At 38.9% G+C, this 25,737-nt stretch overlaps 1 protein-coding gene across 1 annotated transcript; it reads left to right on the top strand.

The window, feature by feature from the left end:
* Nucleotides 1-716: 716 nt before the first annotated feature.
* ECT5 (evolutionarily conserved C-terminal region 5) lies at nucleotides 717-24,676 on the top strand. Its single transcript, XM_059600833.2, has 7 exons — nucleotides 717-1,220; nucleotides 1,316-1,490; nucleotides 16,683-16,759; nucleotides 16,849-17,355; nucleotides 22,134-22,673; nucleotides 23,272-23,484; nucleotides 24,144-24,676. The coding sequence occupies exons 1-7, from the start codon at nucleotides 1,173-1,175 to the stop codon at nucleotides 24,495-24,497; spliced, it is 1,914 nt and encodes a 637-aa protein (XP_059456816.2). The 5' UTR covers nucleotides 717-1,172; the 3' UTR covers nucleotides 24,498-24,676.
* The last annotated feature ends 1,061 nt before the right edge of the window (nucleotides 24,677-25,737 follow it).

Genomic DNA, 25,737 nt, shown 5'->3' with positions numbered 1-25,737 from the left:
CATGAGCACCAAAAGAAACAAAAGATTTAAAATCCAGCTCCTAACTTCAAATTAACCACACCTTAAATCATCCAAAATCCAATCAAAATTTTTTTTCAGCATGAGCACCAAAACCCACCGTTGCAAATGGGGTTGAGATTCACCATAGGCCAACCGTATCAAAACATTTTTTCTTCTAGTATTAAATCTTTCTTTGGTGGCAGCATTGTTTAAGCTCTAAAAATTAAATTTTTCTTGGGTTGTGGTGGTGTGGAGGGAGAGAGTGGAGAGGGAAGAGACAGTTGCAGAGGTTGGCCATTGGAGGTTTGGGTTAAGTCGGAGGGAGAGAGAAAAAAGTGAAAAAAAAAGAATAAATAATAATATTTAAAGAAAAGTAGAAAAAGAAATAAAGAATCTGTTGGAATTTTTATAGAAAAACGAGTAGGTAAAATAGAATATAATACTTTTTCACTGGGTAAAAAAGTGAAAAATAGAAATGCTTTAATCTAACATAACTCTAAATGAGAATATGTCTATCCACGGAATAGCAGAATCTGGGCTAAGATTATCTTAAATAAGTATCCAAACAGAACAGATCTACAACTAAAACACAGAGCCTTAAATGAGGATACGTACATCCTTGCACTGGAATAGGAATAAAATAACACACACCTGGCGTGGATCTATCTTGCAGCCAAACACCTCTTGTCTTCTTCAAATTCCTTTTTCAACTTCCTGCATCAACAAAATGAACTTTCCAGACTTTCAACCTCTTGTAGCCAAGCCAAATGATCTTTCCAGAACCATCTAGAATTCACGCATGGTAGAATCGGATAAGAAAAACCACTTTTCGCACAGCCTCTGCACGATACTGGATAAGAAAAACCAGCGATTTGGCTACCTTGAAGAAGAAAAACCAGCGTAGAATGAGGATCCTATCACACCTCCATCTCAAAACAATTCACTGCCAATCTCTCCTCTTCAACATCTCGGCGTGGCGTCACCGGAAATAGATCCGACTCACGCAGCTCAACCATCGGAACCGGCGACCCAGAGAACTTCTCAGGTTGTCCTGGTCGGCTTCATCTGGACCAGATCCGCATGTGTCGTATGCCAGAATTTAGGTTTGGTTGGTCAATAATTTGAGCTGCCTGTGTTTCTAAGACTCTACTAAGTCACTGAGCATACTGATCATGGATGCAGAAGAAAAACCTGCTGAACCAGATAACAAGAAGGAACTGGTACTTGTCAACCGCCTTCCATCTATTCCATTTTATTGCCTTTTTTATCGAGATAAATATTTAGTGATATATTTCATCTGTATACATGTTCTCAGCCTCATTCAGGGAAAAATGAGAGGTCAGTTTCCCCTAACTCTTCTCCGGATGCTGCCAAAATGGTCCCTCGAAGGGATGGTGCAGGTCAAACAGGCTCTTTTGGTTCAGGAGGAGATTGCGCTGTTTACCCACCTGATGTCTATGCTCCTCAGGCCCAGCCCTTCTACTATCGAGGTTAGTTTTTCATTCCTCTGGGGAAGCCTTAAAATTACGCCACTTTGTGGTGATCACCTTCCTCGTGTATGGTTTTCAAGCTTTATTTAGAATGGATTTTCATTTTGCAGAGTAATCCAACAAGGATCCTTTTGTTTTTGTATGAAGGCTTATACTATACATATTTGTTGCTTGATTTGCTGAGTGTTTTCTCCTGTATACTCCCTATGTGCTTGAGTTGTATCCCGCGCTTTTTAATGAATTTGTTTTACTTTCTAAAAAAATTTGTTGCATAACTAGGATACACTCAGGGCTGTGTACACCTTAAGTTATCCCAAGAGATTATTTTGAAAATGAAAATGCATAGTTCTATATTATGAAGAGAAATTAATAGTTTTCTACAAACTAAGGCCACACTGTATGAAACTTCTTTTCTTGTCTAGGTGGGTTAATAGCTAATATGCTATACTCAGTTTATCAAGTCTTGTTTTCGCTCTTACTTTAGTTCCTGACTTAAATAGGAAAAAGACGGCTGTGAAAGTTTGAGGTGGGGATTGGGTGCTGTCTACACATGGGAAAGGATTTGGCAAGTAAAAATTTCCCAAAAGTGCCTTTTTGTCTGTCAGTGGCTTTGGGTAAGATCTTAAATGGCGGATAAGCTAAGAAAGCATGGAAAGATTTTATTAGATTTTTTTTTTCCTTGCAAATGCAATTGGGTGATAATTGGTTATCTTCTACTTCATTGCCTTATTTCCATGGGGCTTTGGTCTTTTTTTATCTTCTCGTTGTCTAGGATTTTGTGGGTTATGCCAAAGATTGTGGTAGTGCAAAAATATTTGATAGAATTTTCTTCCTTTCCTCCCCACCCCCTTCCCTCGTCAGTGCATGTAGGCACGTGCCAACACTTTCTTCTTTTGTGTTTCTATTGCATTTCATTTATGGGGTTGGGTGATTGTTGTATTCGGTGGAGATTGCTGACAATGGGCTATGTGATTTGGTTTTATGTTGAGCTTAAAGCTTTTGAGGTCTCGATGGATGAAGGGGGATCATTTCTTCGGTTGGAGAGAGGACAAGGGCTAGCCCGTGTTGTGCTGTTGGGTAAATGGAGTGTTGCCTAGCTTAAAAACATGGCAGAGTCGTTAGTTGGTAAGACAGAGGTTACAAAGTTTATTAAGGGAGGGGAATAAGGCATTTATTGTCTAGAGAGGGGCTAATAGATCATGTCGGTATCTAGAGCTGGCAGAGTATGCGGTGGGAGGCTGTAGAGGCATTATCATAATTTTGGAGGGGCGAGAAGGGTGGGGATGGAAAATATTTGCCACCAAGATGAGAAAGGTGATGGCTTTCTTCAGGTCTTCTCTTGGTGTGGGGAGTATCGCCTAGCTTCTGAGACGTTTGGCTTGCCATCAATTGAGGCAGGAGGCTCTTCTCTGGGGTCCATGGGCAAGGAGTTGGTGTTAGGGGGTGGCTAGAAAACATTTTCAAAAGTGGTGGGAAAGATGGGGCAGCTGGAGGGGCGCTTCTTAGCATCGATGAAGGCCGGGTGAGTTCCTCAGCCCCTTGGACCTTTGGGTAATGCAAGGTTTGAGCCCCTTGCAAGGGCCGTTGCATTTGATTTGTTGGGTTAGAAGAGCTGTCCTCGAGGTTTGGCTAGTTCCTCTTTTAGTGCTGAAGTAGGTAAGACGAGGAGGATAGAATTGTTAGGGTGGTTTATTGTGGTACACTTCAATTATGGAGATTTTAGTTGGAAAAAGTCAAAGAGGACGTGGACCATTTAAGAATTTAATGTCCCACATGACATGGCACATATGAGAATTTATTAGACTTCTAATGTTATAAGGTTATTTAATGCTAATCCTTTTAAATTGTTGGTTAATTAAGAGAAGTGGTTTCCATCTTAATTAACTCTCCTTTGATGGAAAGTTGAGTTATCAGTGAATTAAGGAAACCGGTCCTCTCTCTACCCTATAAATATATGCAATTTCCATCACTTTTATGTATCTCAAGAAGGTCAAGCGAGAAAACCCGTTTTCTAATGTTTATGCTTTTAGATCAAGTTTTAAGAAGATTTTATTGCTATGGATTCTGGTATGTTTCTTTTATCAATTTATTGTGAAAATCATGATAGTTAAGATCTCGGTATTTATTGAATGCTATGTAGATTTTATTTTTTATTTTTTATTTTTTTTTGAAAGGTATGCAGATTTTATTTTTACAGACCAAGCTTTGATGCTTGTCATTGAGGGGCTGAATGTATTTGAGCTGGACGATTCTAAGACCCATTTTGTATTAAAAAGCCCATTCCAAGATTTACAACCTAGGCCACAGGTTGTATATGAACAAAGCTACCTGTGAGCTTGCCTGGGCTCGGCCTAGGTGTGACTCAGTTATTAAAGGAGCCGTTCATGGACATGAAACTATACTTGATTATTAAACGATATGTACCCATTTAAAACTTATCTTGCTTGTTTAAGGTTCGTGAACAAACTCATATAAGGCTTGACTCGCTTATTCCCACGACTCGTATATATTTATTAATTAATAAATGTAAATATTAATTAATTAATTAATTAATTAATAAACATTACTTATATAGTTTATTACTTATTAAGTAACAATTTAACAATAATCAATGTATATTAATTATTAAGTAACAATAATTAATTGGTATACAATATATAATTATATCTATAAACTGTAATTAAATAATTATATCTATAAATATCTATATAATATATAATTTAATGATAAAAGTTAATCATATGGTTATATCTTAAAGGACCTAACCATTAAGTATCTAATGATAGTTGAATCAGCAATTTGAATTGTTTATAATATGATTTAATGAAAATTATGATACTTGATATTATTCATATAATCATATCATATACAATGATAATGTGATTGGAATAATTCCAAATGAAGTGATTAGCATTAGAATCAACAATAACAATGTATGCCTTATATTCACATATTAAGTATTATCATTAAAATGTTTTTTTGATAAGTAATGTAGTATATATCAAAAAAGCGCAATGCGCCTCTAAGTACATAATAAAGTATACAAAGGAATCCAACCAAACTCCTTAACAAACCGACAACCAAACTCCTTAACAAGTTTTTTTTCAAGCTTGTTGGGGTGTTGTTAAACAAGATGTTATGGCGGTTTTTGATGAGTTCCACCGTAGACAGAAGTTGGTGAAGAGCTTGAATGCTACTTTCATATCTTTGATTCCTAAAAAGGCGGATGCGGTAGAGATGAAGGATTTCCGGCCCATAAGCTTGGTGGGAGGGGTGTACAAAATTGTTTCTAAGGTTCTCGCCTTCAGATTGAGATCTGTCTTGGGCAAGGTTATTTCCTACTCTCAAAATGCTTTCATAGGGGGACGACAAATCCTAGATTCGGTTCTTATTGCAAATGAGTGTGTGGATAGTCGCATGAAGCAAGGGGTGCCAGGTGTTATTTGTAAGTTGGACCTGGAGAAGGCGTATGATCATGTAAGTTGGGACTTTGTTTTGTACTTGCTGCATAGGTGTGGTTTTGGGGAAAGGTGGAAGGCTTGGATAGAATGGTGTATTATGTCGGTAAGATTTTCCATTCTAGTGAATGGCTCTCCGGAAGGGTTCTTTAGCAGTTCGAGGGGAATTCGGCAAGGGGATCCCCTTTCGCCGTTACTTTTTGTGCTTGTCATGGAGGCGTTGAGTAAGATGGTGAATGCTACGGTTGACCAAGGTCTTTTGATAGGTTTCTCGGTGGGAGATAGGGTGGTCTCGGATTTGGAGGTTTCTCACTCTTTATTTGTGGATGACACCTTGATTTTTTGTGAAGCTTCTCTCGATCAAATCCGGTATGTGCGCCTCATTCTTTTATGTTTTGAAGCTGTGTCGGGTTTGAGAGTTAATCTTGGAAAGTCTAAAATTGTGGCTATTGGAGAGGTGGAGAACATTGGGGTGTTAGCTAATATCTTGGGGTGTAGTGTTGCCGATTTGCCCATGAAGTATTTGGGTCTCCCTCTGGGGGCGCCATATAAGGACACGATTATGTGGAATGATGTAATTGAGAAGATGGAGCGTCAAATGGCAGGTTGGAAGAGGATGTACCTCTCTAAAGGAGGCCGTCTAACTCTTATTAAGAGTACGTTGTCTAATCTTCCGACTTACTTTTTGTCTTTGTTTCCAATTCCCATGAGTGTAGCTCAAAGGCTTGAGAAGGTCCAAAGAGATTTCTTGTGGGGAGGAATGGGAGATGAGGCTAAGTTGCATCTTGTAAAGTGGGATCAAGTTTGCCGTCCCTTATATTACTGTGGTCTTGGTATCCGAAAATTGCATCAGTTTAACCAAGCTCTCTTGGGCAAATGGCTTTGGAGATATGCGAACGAGAGTGAGGCTCTTTGGTGCAAGGTTATCAAAGCCAAATACGAAGAACAGGAAGGCGGGTGGTGCACGAAGGAGGTTTCGGGTTCTCATGGCGTGAGTGTATGGAAGCATATTCGTCAAGGTTGGAGTTCCTTTGCCAAAGGGTGTAGGTTTGAGGTGGGGGCGGGTTCGAAAGTTCGTTTTTGGCATGATACTTGGTGTGGGGAAACTCCTTTGAAGCAAGCTTTCCCTTCTCTGTTCAGCATTGCAAGACACAAAGAAGCTTGGGTGAAGGACAATTTAACTTTGAGGAGTGGGGTTATAGAGTGGAATGTCACTTTTGTGCGACATGTTCAGGATTGGGAGATGGAGTTGGTTGCTCCTTTTTTTGAGCGATTGTACTCGTGCAAGATCTCTGTAGGTACGGTGGATCGTATTTGCTGGGCCTCGTCTAGGAAAGGTAAATTCGAGGTTAAGTCGCTCTTCAAGGCCTTGTCTAATTTTGGCCATGAGATGTTTCCTTGGAAGAGTATTTGGCGCTCTAAGGTGCCTTTGAGAGTGGCTTTTTTTGGGTGGTCCGCGGCCCTTGGCAAAATTTTGACTCATGATAATCTGCGGAAGAGGAACCTTGTGGCGGTGGAGTGGTGTTGTATGTGCAAAAAGTCAGGAGAGTCAGTAGATCATCTTCTCCTCCATTGTGAAACCGCAAGAGCTCTTTGGCACACTATTTTCAGTCGGTTTGGGTTGCATTGGGTTATGCCTGGCAGAGTAAGGGACTTGTTCTCTTGTTGGTGGTCGGGAGGCCGTGCTAGAAGTGCGGTAGTTTGGAAGATGATTCCTCTTTGTCTTATGTGGTGTATATGGATTGAAAGAAATGCTAGATGTTTTGAGAACTCTACTAGGACTATAGAGGAATTGATTCATCTGTTCTTCTTTACTCTTTACTCTTGGACAGCCGCTTGGCTAGCTCCTTTAGTAATTAGCTTCTCTGATTTCCTCTTTCATTTCTCCTCTTCTTAGGCGCTCTCTTGTATACTTCCCGTGTATATGGGTTGCGCCCCTCTGCGCTTTTGATATATATTTTTTACTTATCAAAAAAAAAAAAAAACAAACCGAAAACCCAGAAAAACCTTTAAGTACACAAGAAAGTATATAAGGAGCCTAACCAAACACCCAAGAAAAACCCTAGTGCACCTCAGGGGGATTCCTTGTGCACCTCAGGGGGAAAGGAAAATGCATTTTTCGACCCTAAAAATCCCTGCCGACGCTGGCCCTTCACCGGAGAGATGGAGCAATCCTGATTTTTGAGCTCCCTCATCCCCTTAACCTTAGGAGCAGAAGCTTCAACCACGGGCTCCCTCTTTTCAATGACGGAAAAAAGGTCCTGAAGTTTTTTATCTTCACCTCCCCAAGGCAACCCCACAACGGGAGCGAGGTTCACTGCATCAAGCACCCTATCAGAATAGTCCTCCTCCCCTTCCACCGAAGTATCAACCACAACCTCGGCAAGCAGGTCTTTGTTCTTATGTAGCTGCTTTGCGACTTTTTCCTTCACCCTCCGGGTATACCACAGTTGGGACGTGGAAACAGAGGAATAAATGGGAGTACCACTCTCTGTCATGCGAGGAAAAGGATGGCTAAGACTCCTAGCCATCTCAGCCGCCCCATCGGAAAGGGAAGTAGTCGAGAGAGAAGTGCAGACCTGAGGCGAGAGCAAAGAGGTAGCAGCAGGTGAATGAAGACCCAGCTCAGCCACCCCAAAGGTAGGCGAGATAGTAGAGCCTACATGAACCTCCACCAGCAAAGTGGGAGAGACTTTCGGACTAGGGTCCTTTCCCTTAGTAGACAAGGAAGATTCCTTCAACACCACCGGAGAGGGAGAGACAGCTCTCGGACCAAAGAACCCACGACGAATCAAATCTTTTGCCGGAGAAGAAGGACGAACAACCTGAGTTTCCTCTCCCCCAGAAAAGGGAACCTCCCTATCCCTGCAAAGAGGGCTTGCCGGAAAGTCCACCTCCCAAGGAACAGAGAAGGCCTCTTTGAGAACAGAAAGACGCACCGAATCAGAAAGCTCCGAAGACACAGGCGCACCTAGGCGGGCTTTAGGCACCGAAGAAAAAGAATCCTCCCAGTCCCTGCGCAAAGGGCTTGCCGGTAAATCCTCCACAGAAGGGACAAAAAAATTAGGATCCAACAACAGAGCAGCCCCCTGAGAAGGCCCATCACCGGCAGACCCAACATACTCGCCTAGAATTCGCATCGGAGAGAGAGAGAACTCCGCCGGGGAAGACCCATTGCCGGAATCCAAACCCGTAACCTGCAAACTCAAAGAAGACCTAGCCAACGGCTCCAAAACAGCTTCAGAGACCAGAGGAAGCCCCTGAGAAGGCACCAAAAGCGACGCAACAGTAGAAACAGGCTTCAAAGGCAAAGAATTCTAGACAAATTCTAGATTCGAACCCAGCTCCAAACCCGAATCCGATTTTTGACCTGGGTTCGAGTTTTGATTTGGATCCGAGTATTGACCCGGATCTGAGTTTTGACCCGACCCTGTTTCAAAGACCGACCCAGAAACGCAACCTAAAACAGAATTGGTTAGGCCCAAAAAATGAACCCTTTTCCTCCTGCGATTGGGCTTCGAGGCAACCCCAGCACGTACCTGGTCCAACTTAAGTTGGATTTCCCTAGAAGCCTCAACAACCCACTAATACCGATCTTACCCTTCTTCTTCTTCCTCGAACTCATAGACCTAGCCGCCACCACCATAGGAGTAGGCAAGCACTCCAACGCAAAGCAATCCACGGTAGAACGCAACCCAAGACTGTCAAACTTCGATTCAAAGCAAGACAACCCTGGAAATACATCGAGAGACCTTGAGTAACACACCTTGTAGTCTACTGCTCTCGCCTCGACGCTCAGAGTAGATCGAAGGACATCCACTAAAGACCTCCCGGGATCGACCCCAAAGAAGGAGCATCCATGAGAAGCCCCACCGAAGATGGAACCCCATGCTTCGCCGTATCGGACAATTTGAACTGGGCTGCCAACAGTTTGCCGAAGCTCTCCCGCAAAACGCCGCCAGCCCCTCCCAAAGCGTCCCTTCGGAAGCCAAATGACTCCCTTGCGACGACCCTCAGCCAACACCAACACCTCAAAGAACCTTCCGGCCTTATTACCTCCCCTGTGGACCATCGTGGCCTTATCACCCTCACGGTAAGATTTGGTGATTTCTTCCTTCACCTGAGCTTGAATCGCCGCTTCCACCGTATCCACCAACCACGACGAACACTGAATGCTCGTGAAAATGTACCCCACGAATCCTTTTCTCCTTTCCTCCAGACGAAGGATAAGACACCCAACCTTTGCCGAAAGGCAGAAGGTTTTAGCTTCAAAAGAGAAACTGCGTTCCATAACAAGCACACTGAACCCTAGCGCGCCGCACCACCGCTAGCTTCAATAGAACACGTAGAAACCCCAGATCCAATGCTGGCCAAAAGGCCACCATGGAAATTGGAAGTCTCGCTAGAAAGGCCCTTATCATTAAAATTGATATCATAGGATGATATGATCATATGTATTATCATTAGAGTTTATATCAAATGATCAATACGATCATATGATCTAAGATATGATCTAAGTATTATCATATGAACATATGATATAACAATTTATATGATATTAAATCTTAAGTGATATATATGACACCATGTATCTTTATTATATAAGAGCACTCCTTGCAGCCTCACTAAAACTATTTTTTGGTGAGGCAATTTAACCAAAATGGCCTAAATATTCACTTTTTAGGCTCACCACTTTAACAAAAAAAAGTAGTGAGGTGAACAGTACTCATCAAATTTAAAAATTATTATTCACTCACCTATTGCTTAAACAACTCATTTCTCTCTCTTCCTTTTTGCTTTTCGTTTCTCTATTCCTTTTTGCTTTTCGTTTCTCTCTTCCTTTAATAGTTAAAAAAAGAATATACAAATCTTTGGAAAAGAATATTTAAATGGAATAGTAAAAGTGGATTGTTAAAATAGTAAGGCTGTTGGGGTGCTTTAAAAAAGTAAGTTGTTAAGATAACTAAAAGTATACTTTTCGTTATTTTGGTGAGTAAAATTTGGTGAGGCTACTATGAATGCTCTAATGTAATAATAATATGATTCATATCAACAATGCTTATTTTCTATGATTAAGTATGATCTAACAACAATAGGTGATATGATCTAACAATTCATATGATTAAGTATGATCCATTATAAGCACATAATTTTGGTTAATACTTGTAGCTTATTTTAGCTTAAGTATATAATAATAATTAAGCATGATTATTATTATTATTATTATTATTCATATAATTATATACAATGACAATGTGATTGGTATACTGTGTAATCCTAAATTAAGCGATTAGCATTAGGATTAACAATGTGTTTCTTATAATCACAAATTAAGTCTATCATTAGAATTCATATCATAAGATGATAGCATCAAGTATGTATTATCATTAGAATTTATATCAAATGATCATACGATCATATGATCATTAAATCATACGATCATATGATCTAAGTATTATCATATGATCATATGGCACAATGTTAGATCATATATTCTAACATTGCGTCATACCATCATTTTATGATATGATCATATCTCTGTTGATCCAATTATTATATGATCATAGATCATGTGATTTAAGTATAAATATGATTCATAATTTATGAATCACGTAAGTATACAATGATTAAATATCTAGATGCTTAGATATAATGATTAAATATGATCTAAGTATCTAACAAATTAAATATGGTGTAGTGTGATTTATCGTTAATTTTGGACGATAGATTGATGAAATGTTCTATTTAAAATTAATGAAAAATCTAAAGACCTAATTATCAAAAGAGAAATGCTACTCAGCATTCTCAAGTAGCATTCTCTTTATTTATTTATTTATTGCAAACATAAATATTAAATTAAAATCACATAAAAACTTAGAGACTAAATTTAATTAGAAAGTTTTAAAATTAGGTTAACTGGCCCATATGAACTCTATAATTAAGAGATATTCCTAAGTTGTACAAATAAATAAATAAAATTAAAATGGTACATGTGACCTGCCATAAGTAGCAGTAACTAAAAAGTAGTAATAGCCTGATTTTTAATAGGTTGTACTTCTCTCTGTAAAGTAAAAATAGGTTCCTTATTAGTACAAATTGAACCAAAGGTAACACTAGATATGAACCAAACACTGATATAGCCTAATATTTTGTTTTGTTTGATGTATATAATGTTCCGATAATTATACTCGGTATCCTTTTTCTACTTTTTTTTTTTGGTGAATTTTTAAGAGCCTTTTGGTTCAGTTTGTACAAGCCACTTCCTTTCTTTATTGAGTTACGTTCATTTGTACACGCCACTAAAAGACACATTTTTAAGAGCTTTTTGGTTCATTTTCAAGAGCTACATTTGAACACAACACTTCCTTTCTTGATTGGAATTTTGGAACATTTTTTCCGCTCCATTTTTCTTCCTTATGCTAACTTCACATCTCCCCATTCTGACAGTCACTCTTCACCACATCTGACCCTTCCATCTTCTAAAGTCCACATATGTCATTTCTCTTCCATAATGCAACACACCTCTGTTTTTCTTTCTTGCTCTCATTAATTTTCTTTTTCTCTGTTTTGTTTTATGCAACATCCTTTTCAGTGAAATCTGAAATGAACTGTTACACCCAAATCATGTCACCCACCCAATCTTGCTAACTTTCAAATCTTTCCTCTCTTGCAACCATGGCATCTGAAACCCACATTCAGTCATGGATCTACAAAGAAGAAACAAAGAGGTAGGGTCAAAGGCTGGTGAGGCCTTCGAAAATGGGCGAGAACCAGAAGAGAAAGTGTGGTGGCGAGTGAGGCCTTTGCCATGGCCTCCATCTTCTCCATGGGTTTATTTATTTTTTTTCTAATTTTTTAATTTTTTTTATACCTAAATTAGAAAATTAAAAAATCTTGCTTGTGTCGAGCCGAGCTCACACAAGGTTTTCTCCTTGGGTAGAAACCAAACGAGCCGAGCTCGCACAAGCACTAGTTGCCCAGGCTCGGCTTTTTTACAGCCCTACCTAGGCTGTTAAGAAGATTATTTTTAAGCCCCTTCAACACTTGACACGTCCATTTCATAAGTCCATCGTAAAGTGGGTATTGAAGAAATGGGCTGGGGAGGGCCTTGTGTCTGGTAAAGAATCGATTTGGTTTCCGGTTTGGAGAGATCCTTTTCTGCTCAGGCAAGCAGAGGTTAGGAGGTCTCACTGGTACCAAGCTAATCGTAGAGCAAGGTCTACCGATTCTTCTAATAGTGTAGCTAGTGGTAAGAACCCGTCAACCCTCTTGTGGCTCTTTGATGGATTTGCTGTCGGTCGTTGGTGCCAAGTTTGCTCTAGAGAATGCGTTACAGATTCCTTTGGTGGACTTATTGGTGGCTAGAACCCTTTGGTCCAAGTTGCTTACTCTAGTTTTGCGGTTAAAGAACGCGGTCATCCCTCCCCTCTCGACAAATTTCGTCGGTGAAGTGGTTGATTTGGTACCCTTTTCTTCTGAGCTTTCAGTGGTGAACCCTTGGGAACTAACAATAGTTTTGGAGGTGAGCCTACTCGGGTTTGCAAGAAGGCAGGGTAGAGGGTCCAGTTTCTTGAGATTCCGAAGTGAAGGAGTCCTCCAATTTTTTCGTAGAATTTTCTTTTGAAGAGGCTCTCTCTTCCAAATCGAGCGCTATGCTGGCTAACCCAAAATGGGCTGTTGTTGCCAAGGGGGGTTTCTCTTATCCCAAAGAAGCGGTGAAGGGGAAAAGTAAGGATAAAGGTGTTGAGTTTTTTGAGTTGGTTGGGGGTGTTGTGGGGGGAGTGGGTAGGTGTGACACCATTGTTACTCGCCTTGTTTGGAACTGGATATGTTCTTGGAGGTGGAGCCCACTCAATTGAAGTTCTGTCCAAATAGTAAAGAATAAGAAAAAAGCTGGGACGTTGCCTTCAACCTGGGTTTTGCATATAGTAAAGAAGATTTGCTATTTTGTGGGGCTTTTGCACGATCATTTGAAGAGGAGCACCTTGCTTTAGTGTGGCCATTGAAGTGAGCAATTCTGAGCAGGGATTAGGTTCTTGTTTGAACCTAGGCGAAAAAAGTTAATAAAGAACTAAGAAGGTTATCCTGTTCCATTAATTATTATGTAAACAATGGCCGTGCTTGCTGTGGTCAGAAAGGGTTGTGGAGGTTGTTTTCTTGGAATGTGAGGGTTGAATGAGGGTGACAAGCATTTGAGAGTTAGAAACCTCCTTAGGCAATGGAGGGCAGACATTATTTGCTTGCAGGAAACTAAACTGGAGCTCATTTCTAGCAATGTTGTGTGAAGCTTGTGGGGATGTCAACATGTGGATTGGTGTTACTCGGCTTTAAGAGGGGCATCCGGTGGAATATTGCTTATGTGGGATAGGAGGGTTGTGGATAAGATTGAAGAGTGTGTGGGGAGCTTGTTAGTGCTTGTTCATTTAGAGATGTAGAAGATGGCTTTGCTTGGGCTTTTGTGGGAGTTTATGGGCCTAATTCTAATAGCGTTAGAAGGTCTCTTTAGGAGGAGTTAGCTGGCCTAATTAGTTGGTGGGATATGCTGTAGTGCATTAGAGGTGATTTCAATGTCACCCATTTTCCTAGTGATACATTGGGGGAATCTGGCGGCCCAAGCTGGATGGCCTTGCTTTCGACTCTATATATGTGGAGGAGGCCTCTTGGTTAGAGCATCCGTTTGTGGAGACAAAGGTCGTAGAGGTGGTGAAAGATATGGACAGTGATAAGGCCCCATGTCCTGATTGTTTTCTATGGCTTTCTTCCAAGTTTGTTGGAATGTGATCAATACATACATTCTGGAGGTGTTCCATGACTTTCATGATTATAGTAAGTTTGAAAGAAGCCTTAATGCCACGTTCATTGCTCTCAAATCGAATAAATCTGAGGCTATTAATCTTAAGAGCTTTTGGCTTGTTAGTCTTGTGAGTGGAGTTATAAGGTCATTGCCAAAGTCCTTACCAATAGGTTGAGAAAGGTCATGGAGAAGATTACTTCGAATCCCATAATACCTTTGTTAAAGGTAGGCAAATCCTTGATTCAGTGCTAATAGCAAAGAAGTATGGATTGTAGGATCAAATCTAGTGAACCAAGGCTGCTTTGCAAGCTGGATATTGAGAAGGCTTATGATCATGTCAATTGATAAATCTTATTGTATTGGTTGAGAAGGTGCGGATTTGGAGAGAAATTGTGCTCTTGGATATCGCATTGCATCTCTTCGGTGTGCTTCTCCGTTTTGATGAATGACAATTTATTTGGTTTCTTCAATAGCTCTCATGTATTGAGACAGGGAGACCCCTTGTCTAATTTTCTATTTGTTATTATCATTGAGACATTTAAGTAAAATGATTTTTGCAACTGTTGATAGGGGTCTTCTCTTAGGCTTCTCTGCGGGGTCTAAGTACTCTGGTGTGGTTAATATATAACACCTGTTGTTCGCGGACGATACCTTTGCTATATGTGTGGTTTATTCTTATGTTTTGAAGTTGTCTCAAGTTTGAGGTTAACCTAGCTAAGTCATAATTGGTTCTTGTGGGTAGTGTGGATAATATAGATAGGCTAGCTGGCATTTTGGGTTGTAAGGTTTTCTCTTTGCCTCTGAAGTATCGTGGTCTTCCACGAGGGTTCTCTTACAAGGCAAAGTCTATTTGAGATGGCGTAGTAGAAAAAGATTTGAGTGTCAGTTGGCTAATTGGAAAAAGATGTCTTTGTCTAAGGGTGGAACAATAATCCTTATAAAGAGCACAATTTCCAATTTACCTACGCGCTTCATGTCTCTTTCCCCCCTTCCTGTTGGTGTGCCAAATCGCATAGAGAAACTCCATCGAGATTTCTTATGGGGTGGAATAGATGAAGAGTTCAAATATTAATTGGTTAGTTGGTCCGAGGTTTACTCTCCAATTTCTGAGGGAGGGTTGGGATTCGAAACTTGGGGATGTTTAATTGTGCTCTTTTAGGAAAATGATTGTGAAGCAATGTGCATGAGAGAGGCATGGGGGAGAGTTGTTGTGGATTCTAAATTTGGTAGTTCTTCGGGTGGGTAGTGTTCTATTGATTCCCCTAGGCTGTATGGGGTGAGGCTATGGAAGAATATTATGAGTGGTTGGAGAATGTTTTCTAGTTGTACTAAATTTGAGCTGGGATATGGCTGTAAAATCTGATTTTGAGATGATGTGTGGTGTGGGAAGATGGCCCTTAAGGAAGATTTCCTGGATTTATGTAGTATTGCTTTTGTGAAGGATGCTTCGGTTGCAGTTCATTTGGATATTTCTAATAGTTTCCCTTAGTAGAATGTAAGCTTCATTAGAGCAGTTCACGATTGGGAGGTGGATGTCTTGGCTTCATTCTTCAATTTGTTGTATTCCTATTAAGTGAGACGAGAAGGGCAAGACGAGTTTTGGTGGGCCCCTTCAAACAAAAGGATGTTCAATGTTAGCTTCTTTTCAGGGTCCTTGTACGTAATGATGACATTCATTTTTCTTGGAAGAGTATTTAGTGAACAAAGGTTCCTTTGACAGTGGCTTTTATCACTTGGTTAGTGGCTCTACGAAAGATCATTACCATAGACAACCTTAGGAAGCATCATGTCATCGTGTTTGATAAGTGCTACATATGCAGGAGGAATGGAGAGTCTGTGGACCATCTTCTTCTCCATTGTGAGGTTTCTTGCGCCTTATGAATCCTTTCTTCATTCACTTTGGGCTATCTTGGGTTATACCTAGCCGGGTGGTTGATTTGTTTGCTTGCTGGTGGATAGTTGGTTGCTCTCATAGTGCTATCGTGTGGAAAATGGTTCCCTTTCACCTTTTGTAGTGCCTTTGGAGGGAAAGAAGCGATAGAAATTTCGAGGACCGAGAGAGGACGTGGGAGGAGCTTAAGTCCAAATTATTTTATTTTGTTCTAAATACTGGGACAGCTGTGTTTTTAGCTCCATTGGTGATTAGTTTTAATGATTTTTCTTGTTATTTTTTTTTCTCTTTTTAAATATGCATTTCTCTTGTATACTTCCTGTATATCTTGGTTGTTCTTTTAATGATATTTCTATTACTTAATAAAAAAAATAGGAAAAAGAAAATCAGTGATACTGGGTTCCTTTCTTTCTTTTCTTTTCCTGTTTTTTTTTTAATACAATCATCTAATACTAATTTGTCTGGATGTGTGTAGGTGTAGGTGCAGTACATCAAACTTGAAGTTTGCTTATAGTGTAATTAATTCTGAATTCTTATGAAATTTGCAGATATCTATATCCAATAGCTGAATATAGAAAAACCAGTTGTTAGATTTAGACTTTGGGCTGAAAGTTGTTTCTTTTGTAATTACTTATCAAAAAAAAAAAAAAAAAAAAGGTTGTTTCTTTTGTAATTGGTTTGCGTTAAGAAATTTTAGTTAGTCATTGGGGCACTGAAATTTGAGTTTATGAATTTCTTTATCCTTTCAATCTAGGTAATGAATGTATTTAATTTGTGAAAATTGGATAATTTGAAGGAGCATAATATTACATGATAGAATATCGAGTCAGGATCATTAGTCCTGTAAATAGGATCAAGCTTTTAAGATTTATTTGTTATGGAGAATGAACAAGTTTCTTATTATGGTTAGAGGCTAAATGGCAATGTATTACTGTATCCCTGTGGTTATGCTTTATCTTACCGACACTACTTATTAATCAAAAATAAAAAAAACTTAACACTTTTAGAAAAGGAAGTTCCATTTTCTTATCTGGGTGATGGAACTCCAGGTTATGATGGTGCCAATGGTGAATGGGATGAATATTCTCCATACGTCAATGCTGAGGGATTGGAAATCGGATCCCCTGTAAGTATTTTTTCTCTCCTCCTCATGTTAGCATGTCCTCTCTCAGATTAAACTTACTGTTTTTCTTTTTTTATTGGGAATTTAATTAGGGTGTCTACAATGACAATCCTTCTGTTCTGTTCCATTCTGGATATGGCTACAATCCACAAATGCCATATGGACCATATTCCCCAGTCACAACACCTTTGCCTTCTGTAGGTGGAGATGCACAAATATACTCCCCCCAGCAATTTCCATTCTCTGGGCCACCTTATTACCAGCAGTTAGTTCCTCCTAGCATGCCATACCTTACTTCACCAACTCCAGTTTCACAGTCAGAGCTGACCAGCTTAGTAAGTGTTGACCAACAATGTGATAGAATGATTTTTGGACAAAGGCCTGCTTATCCTCCTGTGGGATCCTTCAACAGAGGCAGCTTCCCTGGTGGTCTAGGTTATCATGATTCTCAGCAAGGAGTTGATGGGTTAAGATCTGGAGGACTTTGGTCGGATTGGTCTAAACCTTCAGACAGGCAGAGGTCTTTGATGCCATTCTCACCACCAGTATCTCCACAGCCTATTGGCCCACTTGGATCATTTGGACAGAATGTTGGAATGGTTTGTTCTCTTACATATGCATCTCTGTTTGTGGACATTCTTTTGAAGATCTTGTTTTATTTTACTTTTTCTTAACTGACAATATAGCAGACATTGGTTCCTTTTCTCCTACCAAAGTGAGGGCAAAGGGAAAATTTAGATATTACTCTAGGTGCAAAATGTTATATTTTCCAATTGAGATTTTTCAAGTCCTGATTACTTGTATTCTGCCTCAGTTTTTAATTTATTCTAAGCATTTACATTAGAAGCCACATAGCTATTTTGGTGGACTGTCTTCATGCAATGAAAAAGACATTGGCCATATATGCATAATGTCAAAATATTGTTTGGAAGGTTATGCTTGTTTTTTCAGGATGCGAGTCTGCAAGTTGGACTAAGTGCATTAGAATTAGTAAAGCCAATAGATAACTCAAACTTATTTTTTCCGACTGCCTTTATTGCTTTAGACTAATGAAAACATTTACATATCAAAAAATTAAAGAGACTAACAGAAAGATAATATTTTTCTAACACCATTCTTTGTTAGGATTGCACTGAGATTCAGGTTTATAAAAACTTGCCAAAATTTTAGCTTGCAAACTATACAATATGCTTTTGTTTCCTTTTTTTTTTTTTTTCGTAGTTGATGGCCAGAATAGCCTTTGGGCTAGATGGCATTTTCACAGTGAATGGAATGGTTGATGAGGTCATGAGTTTAAGTTCCATTGGGGTCTGAATTATTTACCAATCAAAACAAAAGAAATTTTTTAAAAAATAATGCTAATTATAATGCAATGTACTTGTTAGGTGTAACCCTCATATGTAACAGGATTTCCCTATATATGCTTGATTGGAGTTGCCATGTGTTGGTCCAAAACATTGCCCAATGACTTCTGTTTTTATTTTTTATTTTATCTAGTATTGGAACTGTAGTACTGATTTCTACTCAAGAACTTCCTTAGCAGCCCACTTTTGGATCGGATGAGTAAACTCTCAAATGAAAGCAAGGTTCGCTTTCAATTGATCTGATCTTCTTGCTTTCACAAGTGGAGGCTTCCATTGCTTAGTAGAAAAGAAGAACGAATGAAGAGAGGAAGATAAAATACTCTTATTCAATTATGTTATTCCATACGGTTACATAGGTTTAAATAGGTGATAATACAAAGCTTTGTATGGAAAGTAAATATTAGGAGACTACAATCATAATAATAGAGTAAATAAAATCAGCGAGAGAATAAAATAGTTTTCATCTTCAACACTCCTCCTCAAGCTGAGGCAGTTGTCTCACATGTCCAACTTGCATAAGGCTGAATGAAGAACATTGCTAGACACTACTTTGTCAAGATATTCATAAGTTATTCTCCCACCTTTACATATGGTGTGCAGATGATACCTGCTTGGAGTTTTTATTTTTTAAAGTGTCAGATCAATTTCAAAGTGCTTGGTTTGATCATGATGGACTGGATAGTGAACAATATTAATTACCACTTTATTGTCACAATACAATCTCATAGAATCCTTGGAATCAAACCCAAGCTCTTTCAAGAGTATCTTCAACCATAATATTTCACATCTTCTTATTACAGCATGTAACCAAATTACCTCCCACAAATGTACAATATATTGCTGTGGACTGTTGATCCATAGTCGAACCAGCCCAATCTGCATTTGTATAGGCTTTATTTTCAAATGATCATGTCGGAAAAACAATTGTGCCTTACCTGGTGAGGATTTTAAGTAATGAAGATTTTGCAAACTACTTTCATATGAGGCTCCCGTGGAGAATGCATAAATTGACTCATTATACTAACAACATATGCAATGTCTAGGCGGGTGTGAGATAGATAAATCAACTGGCCAACCAATTATTGATATCTACCCTTACCCACCAGAGGACTCTTACCAGTTTCTCCCAACTTAACATTTTCCTCCACTGTATTATCATTGGCTTTACATCCGAGCAATCTTGTTTCATTGAGAAGATCAATGATATATTTTCTTTGGGAGATAAATATTCCATGTTTTGACCTTGCGACCTCGATGCCTAGAAAATACTTCAAACTGCTCAAGTCTTTTATTTCAAATTTGTTGGCAAGTGTGTTTTAAGTTCTGTATATCCTTATCATCATTTCCCGTTACTACTCAAACTACTAGCTCGTACAAATAAGCAAAGCAGTAAGGAAGCCTTATGGAACTACAAGCACAAGAAGGAACGAGAGCTACTTCTTGTGCTGGTAGTGGAATAAGGCGAGTTCTCTGATCTACGACCGCCCTCTGTTCTATAGGTTTAGAGGAAGCTAGGGAATATTCTAACTAATAGGATATGGTTGATAGTAGATAGTATAAAAATCTCTTTCCTGCTCTTAGGATGTAGCTTCATTTCCTTCCCTTCCTCACTCATATTACAATGCTAAAAGTAAAAGCATACTTGTAACATCAACATACACAATCAATGCTGTTCCCTTTCCTTCAGTGGAATGTTTAATAAAAAGTTTATGATCAGCTTGACTTGGCTTGTAACTAATCTCTGCATAGCCCAGGAAACCGCTTGAACCATGCTCTTAAAGATTGTTTTAGGCCATACAAAGCTTTCTTTAGTTTGCACATTTTTCCCATAGAGGATGAACCTTCCAGTCTTGGAGGAATTTCCATGTATACTTCTTCTTGATCTCCATGAAGAAATGCATTGTTTTACATTAAATTGGTGGAGAGGCCAATCCAAGTTTGCTGCTATAGAAAGTAGAACTCTAATTGAGTTTATCTTTGGTACTGGAGCAAATTTTTTCTCATAGTCAATCCTATAGGTTTATGTAAAACCTTTTGCAACAAGTCAGCCATGTATTATTCCACAGAGCCATCGGCCTTATGCTTGACAGTGAACACCCACTTGCATCCAAAGGTCGAATTAGGCAATTTAACAAGATCCCAAGTCTTGTTTTTGTGAAGAGCTTTCATTCTTCTTTCATTGCCATCCACCACTTTGGATCATTGAGTGCCTCCTGTAGATGACAATTTGGACACAAAGGAACAATATGATGGTGAAAGGTGCTGATAGGAAACAAATATGGGATGGTGTGTGCATGATCTTACTCCTTTGTATTGTATAATGGGAAGATTAATATCATCGAAAATAGGCATTACATAATTAATATCAAGAATATCAAGATTCATATAAGTAGTCAGGATCAGGTGCTTGTCATATAGCATCAAGAATAGTCTTACGATTTTTGGCACCTGGAATAAACTCTCAACTCTTCTATAGGTGATGTCGATGACTTATCAATAAGTTCAGTAGGAAACTCATTAGTAAGCTGTTGTTTCTCCATAACATGGTCAAAAAATCCTCTTCACTCATACTTTTCCCTAGAGAGGAGTTTGGGATGAAGAGAAATATGGTTGTGTTTCAAAGAAAGTAAGAGACAAAATGTTTTCTCGATGAGGGAAGAAAAGAATAATGAAGGAAGAGAAGAAGAGAAAATACTCTTATTCGATGATGTTATTCCATAGAGTTACATAGTTTTAAATAGTAGAGAATATGAAGCTTATTAAGGAAAGCAAATATTAAGAGATTACAATCAGAATAATAGAGTAAATAAAATCAGAATAAAATTAGGGAGAGAATAAAATAGTTTCTATCTTCAACATGCTTGACATTAGGGGGCCGATCCTTGCCTTGCTGCTGTAGAGCAGGGACCTACTTGTAGGGGAGAGCCCTTCAGTAGGACGCCTGCCTTTAGTAAGGCTGGAACCTTTCTCAAGGGGAGAATTTGTCTATGATATAAGTCATCTATGGTATAGATCAAACTCATTTTAATATATCCCACCCGCAGCCCTTCATTTCAAATAATGATGGGAATTTATTAAAGAGAAAAAGAAAAAGAAAAATGTAAGTAAATCAAGAAGAAAATTAAGAGTTGAATGTCTCCATTTTTCTGGGAAACTTTTGAATTACTGATCAATGCTTCTAAAAATTATTTATCGGTATGGGGATTGGTACTTATTACTTTTCTTTTCTGCAAATGAAAAAACAACATACAGTGCTGTCCTAAAATGACAGCACTGTCACTCATCATGAAATTTGATAGGATTCAAACCTGGAGTGCCAAATTTATCTAAATAGAATTGAAGAATTGAAGAATGGAAGCGATATGTGATTGTGACGAACAAATGCTCTATGTGCAAGAGAAGTGAGGAGACAATATATCATCTTTTTCTTCATTGTGCGGTAGCTTATGCTTTGTGGAGTGCCTTTTTTGGTCGGTTTGGGTTGTCTTGGGTGTTGCAGAGATGGGTTTCCGATTTGTTCACCTGTTGGCGGTCTACAGGGAGGAGGGGGAGGAGTGCTGCGGTCTAGAAGATAGTGCCTACTTGCTTTTTTGGTGTCTATGGAGGGAGAGAAATAATAGGTGCTTTGAGGACTTGGAGGGATCCTTGGAAGACATTTTATCCTCTTGTTTTTGTACTTTGTACCTTTGGACTGTTGCGCATGTCTTTCCAGTGTCAATTAGCTACGATGATTTTCTTGTTTGTTTTTCCCTTTCTAGTTAGGTGATCCTATTGTGTACTCCCGGTGTAATTTGGGGCGCCTTACGCTTTTAATAAGACTGGTTATTACTTATCAAAAAAAAAAAAAGAATGGAAGATCCAACTTGAGCCTTTGTAGTGGGACGTCATTAATGCTTTGATTGCCATCCTTGTCTTTCTTTGTGACTGCAGTGTTTGCTTATCTTTCATTGACATCTGAACTTAGGTGAAATAAAGTGTAATCTAAAGTGACAATGCTATGTAATTTTCTTCAGGCTTCTCAACAGCAAAAGTCATTGTATGGGTTGGGATCTGGCTCAAACTCCTATAATAGAGGCTATCTGCCCAGTGGTTTCAATCAGGGCTCTAGCTTTGGAAGTGCATCGATTTCCGGTTTGGGAGCAAACAGTCGGAGCTGGCTTTCAATTGAAAATAGCAGAAGACATCTCAGGGGTAGTGGTTCTCTATGCAATTGTAATGGTACTCCTGATATCCTTAGTGAGCAGAACCGAGGACCAAGAGCCTCAAAGCCAAAGAGTCAAATAACAGCTGACAATAATTGTTCAATTGACAATAATAAGAGGAGCACATCTACTGCCAACATCCCAGATAATTCATACAACCGGCCAGATTTTGTCACCGAGTTCAAGGATGCCAAGTTCTTCATCATTAAGTCTTACAGTGAAGATAATGTCCACAAGAGTATTAAATATGGTGTCTGGGCCAGCACACCAAATGGGAATAGAAAATTGGATGCCGCTTATCGTGAAGCCAAGGAGAAGCAAGATACTTGCCCGGTCTTCCTATTCTTTTCGGTAAATATCTGATCATCAAGTTTTTTAAGGGAAAAGAACATAGCTTGGTATGTATATTTTGTGATAATATTTTCTGCGGAATAATTGCTGTCAATTAGGGTTGGTGAAGAACCAGTGAAATATCATTAGGCGATTTTCGGCTGGTGGCATAAATTAGGGGTTACGTGTACTTTTCTGAAAGAAATGCGATGAGCTTATTTGGTCTACCTTTGTCAAGCATTTTGAGTTCCATGTGCATCATTTTAGTTGTTATGGTTGAAACCACTGTTGTATCATGTCCTTTGCAAGGAAAGGATTCCTGCCCAAGAGTTTTTTGACTTGCATTATTTTTGCATTGAAAATAGACAATGGATTTGGGTTTGACCATTTATGTTGAACTTTGAAGAGATTAATGAGGACTTGAGAAGTTGTATGCTACTGGTGGTGCCATGGGATGGGAGAGTGCTTGGCTGTAGATTCTGTTGCATTTGATGTACTTTTTTTGAGAGTGCTTTCTATTTTTTATTTTTTTTATTTATTTTTTTATTTATGCCTATTATTTTGGCAGGATATTGATATGCCTTAAAAGCACCCATATATATGTTGCAATTATTTGCAGGTGAATGCCAGTGCTCAGTTCTGTGGAGTGGCTGAAATGCTTGGACCTGTTGATTTTGACAAGAGTGTGGATTACTGGCAGCAAGATAAATGGAGTGGGCAGTTTGTTGTCAAGTGGCATATAATCAAAGATGTGCCAAATAGTCAGTTCCGTCACATTGTTCTTGAGAATAATGACAACAAGCCTGTAACTAATAGTCGAGACACCCAGGAGGTAGGAGTTTTGCAGAACTCTTTTGATGCTTGCCAATATAGGAATCCATTGTTCTTTAGTTCCATGATAGGATTTGATATTATTGCCACTGGGCTGAGGGTGGAAGGTGTGGTTGCTGATTGTTCTTTGGTTCCATAATAAGATTTAAAATAAGCCTGTCAGGGGTGAAAGCTCCTGGATTACCTGGTAACTGGTTCTGACGGGTGGGGTCAGTTACTTGTAGGAGTTTGATTAACGGTGAGGATTGTTGTACAGTATACGTTTGCAACGTGCAATTAATCTGAGTAAAGTTCTCCTACGATATATAAAAAAAAAAGATTTAAAATATTCCAATGAGCTCTAACTCAAAGGGCACCTTTAGTGTGTGTATAACTTGCAATCAAAGAAAAAGAAGGTTTTGATATGGAGAGAGAAATTATCGGGGTTTTGAGGACTACAAATGGATGTGGAGGAACTAAAGGATTTTTTCTTTAAGACTCTTTACCATTAGGCATCTGCCTTTGATTTAAATATTTCTAGCTATCATGTTTCTCTTGATATTTTTTCTTCTTCTAGCTAGGTGTATCTCTTGTATACTGTGTGTTTAGATTATGTCTTTTGTGCTTTTAGTTGCTTACAGCTACTGTTTCTGCACCTCTGTTTGAATTAAAATACTGCAGGTGAAATTAGAGCAAGGTATTGAGATGTTGAACATTTTGAAGAATTATGAAACAGAGATGTCCATTCTAGATGATTTTGATTTCTACGAAGAGCGGCAGAAAGCGATGCAAGAAAGGAAGGCGAAACAGCAAGTGGGGCTGATTGGTGTTGGAGTAGTTGGAGATAGTGAACACAGAAATGCTGTTGCGTTATCCGGTGATTTCATTAAGCAGATGTCGAAGAGCTTTGCTCAAGTTGTTCGAATGGATGAGGGCAGTAAAGAAGTAACTCTTACAGAAAGATCTTCTGCTTCAGATGCCTTCATACTTGAAGATTCTCTTGCGGCAGCTGTCTCTTCTGCACTTACCAGTTAGGGCAACATACGAATGGTGGGAGCTTTTGCTGTACTTCATATGTGATTACGACAGACATGGATTCTACTTCATTTTGTTTGTTCCAAAATCATTTTGTTAAAAGATGTCAAAATGAAAAGGTCTTACAAGTTTTACGAAGTTGATAGGGTTTTCTATGATATGTGCATTCTGAGTGCTCCTTTTCAGTTGTAGTCATCACTTCTTCACTTCATCATTTTCTGTCATAAGCTTCTACTTTTTGGGTGAGACTAGTCTTGTTAAGATAAGCTGCCATCATTGCAGGCACTTTAATGAAAAGCAATGCAGTAAAAGAAAGCAGCCTGGACTTTTTTTTTTTTTTTTGAAATAAAGATGGGGTGAATTTCGTGATTGAATAAACAAAATATGGTAAAATGTGCTTACTCCTCCCATGAACACTAGCTCCTCTTTTACTATTTTCTTAACCAATATCTTGTTATTGTTAGTGGTCAGTGGGCCGCTCTGCAGCCTGAAGCTATTTCTGGGTTTTTGGGGTGCTAGGCCTAGTTTTTGACAGTTTGTCTTTGTGGTTTAGATACAAATTTTAGGTAGAGATCACTCTTAAAAACTGGCTTGTAAAGAGAGGGTATTCACTTTTTTCTATGCATTGATCAATAAGATTGTCTACGCCCTTTTTATGTGGCTCCCAGCAGATAAATATTATTATGGTCAAGTTGAAGTATAGTCAAAAAAAAAAAAAAAAAAAAGAAGTCATTATATGTTTCTGCTGCTAGGAAGGTGATAGGTCTGTACTTTTCCTGTCACTTACGGAGGGGGAAGGGGTAACTCCTCTTCCTCCGGATTGAAAGAGTTCTCGAGTCCCAAGTAAGTCACTTCTCTTTGCGAGAGTATATTGCCTCTGAAGCTTCACCACGGTCACCCTGGGCTGCCATCTCAATCAACATATAGAGTTTCTTGATGGCCATCTACAAAGATAAAAGAAACAGGAGCGAGAAGTGAGTGTGAATAACGTCATTTTCTTACTAGTTTATTTCTCCAAAAGTTAATTCATAAATGATGTCATTATTTCTATAGTTGGTGACACATTTTTTAAACTAGGGTTAAATATACTTTACTCCCAAAGTCTGAGCTGATTTTCAATTTAAGCTCAAATATTTCAATTTTTATAATGTACCCCACTAAAGTTAAAAAAAAAAAAAAAAAAAAAGAAAAAAAATCAATGTGGTCCATCCGTTAATGAAAAATAGAGAAATAATGGAAA

This window comes from Corylus avellana, chromosome 6, assembly GCF_965113065.1.
Source record: "Corylus avellana chromosome 6, dhCorAvel1.hap1.2, whole genome shotgun sequence".
NCBI lineage: Eukaryota > Viridiplantae > Streptophyta > Magnoliopsida > Fagales > Betulaceae > Corylus > Corylus avellana.
This window is presented reverse-complemented; position numbering and strand designations above follow the sequence as displayed.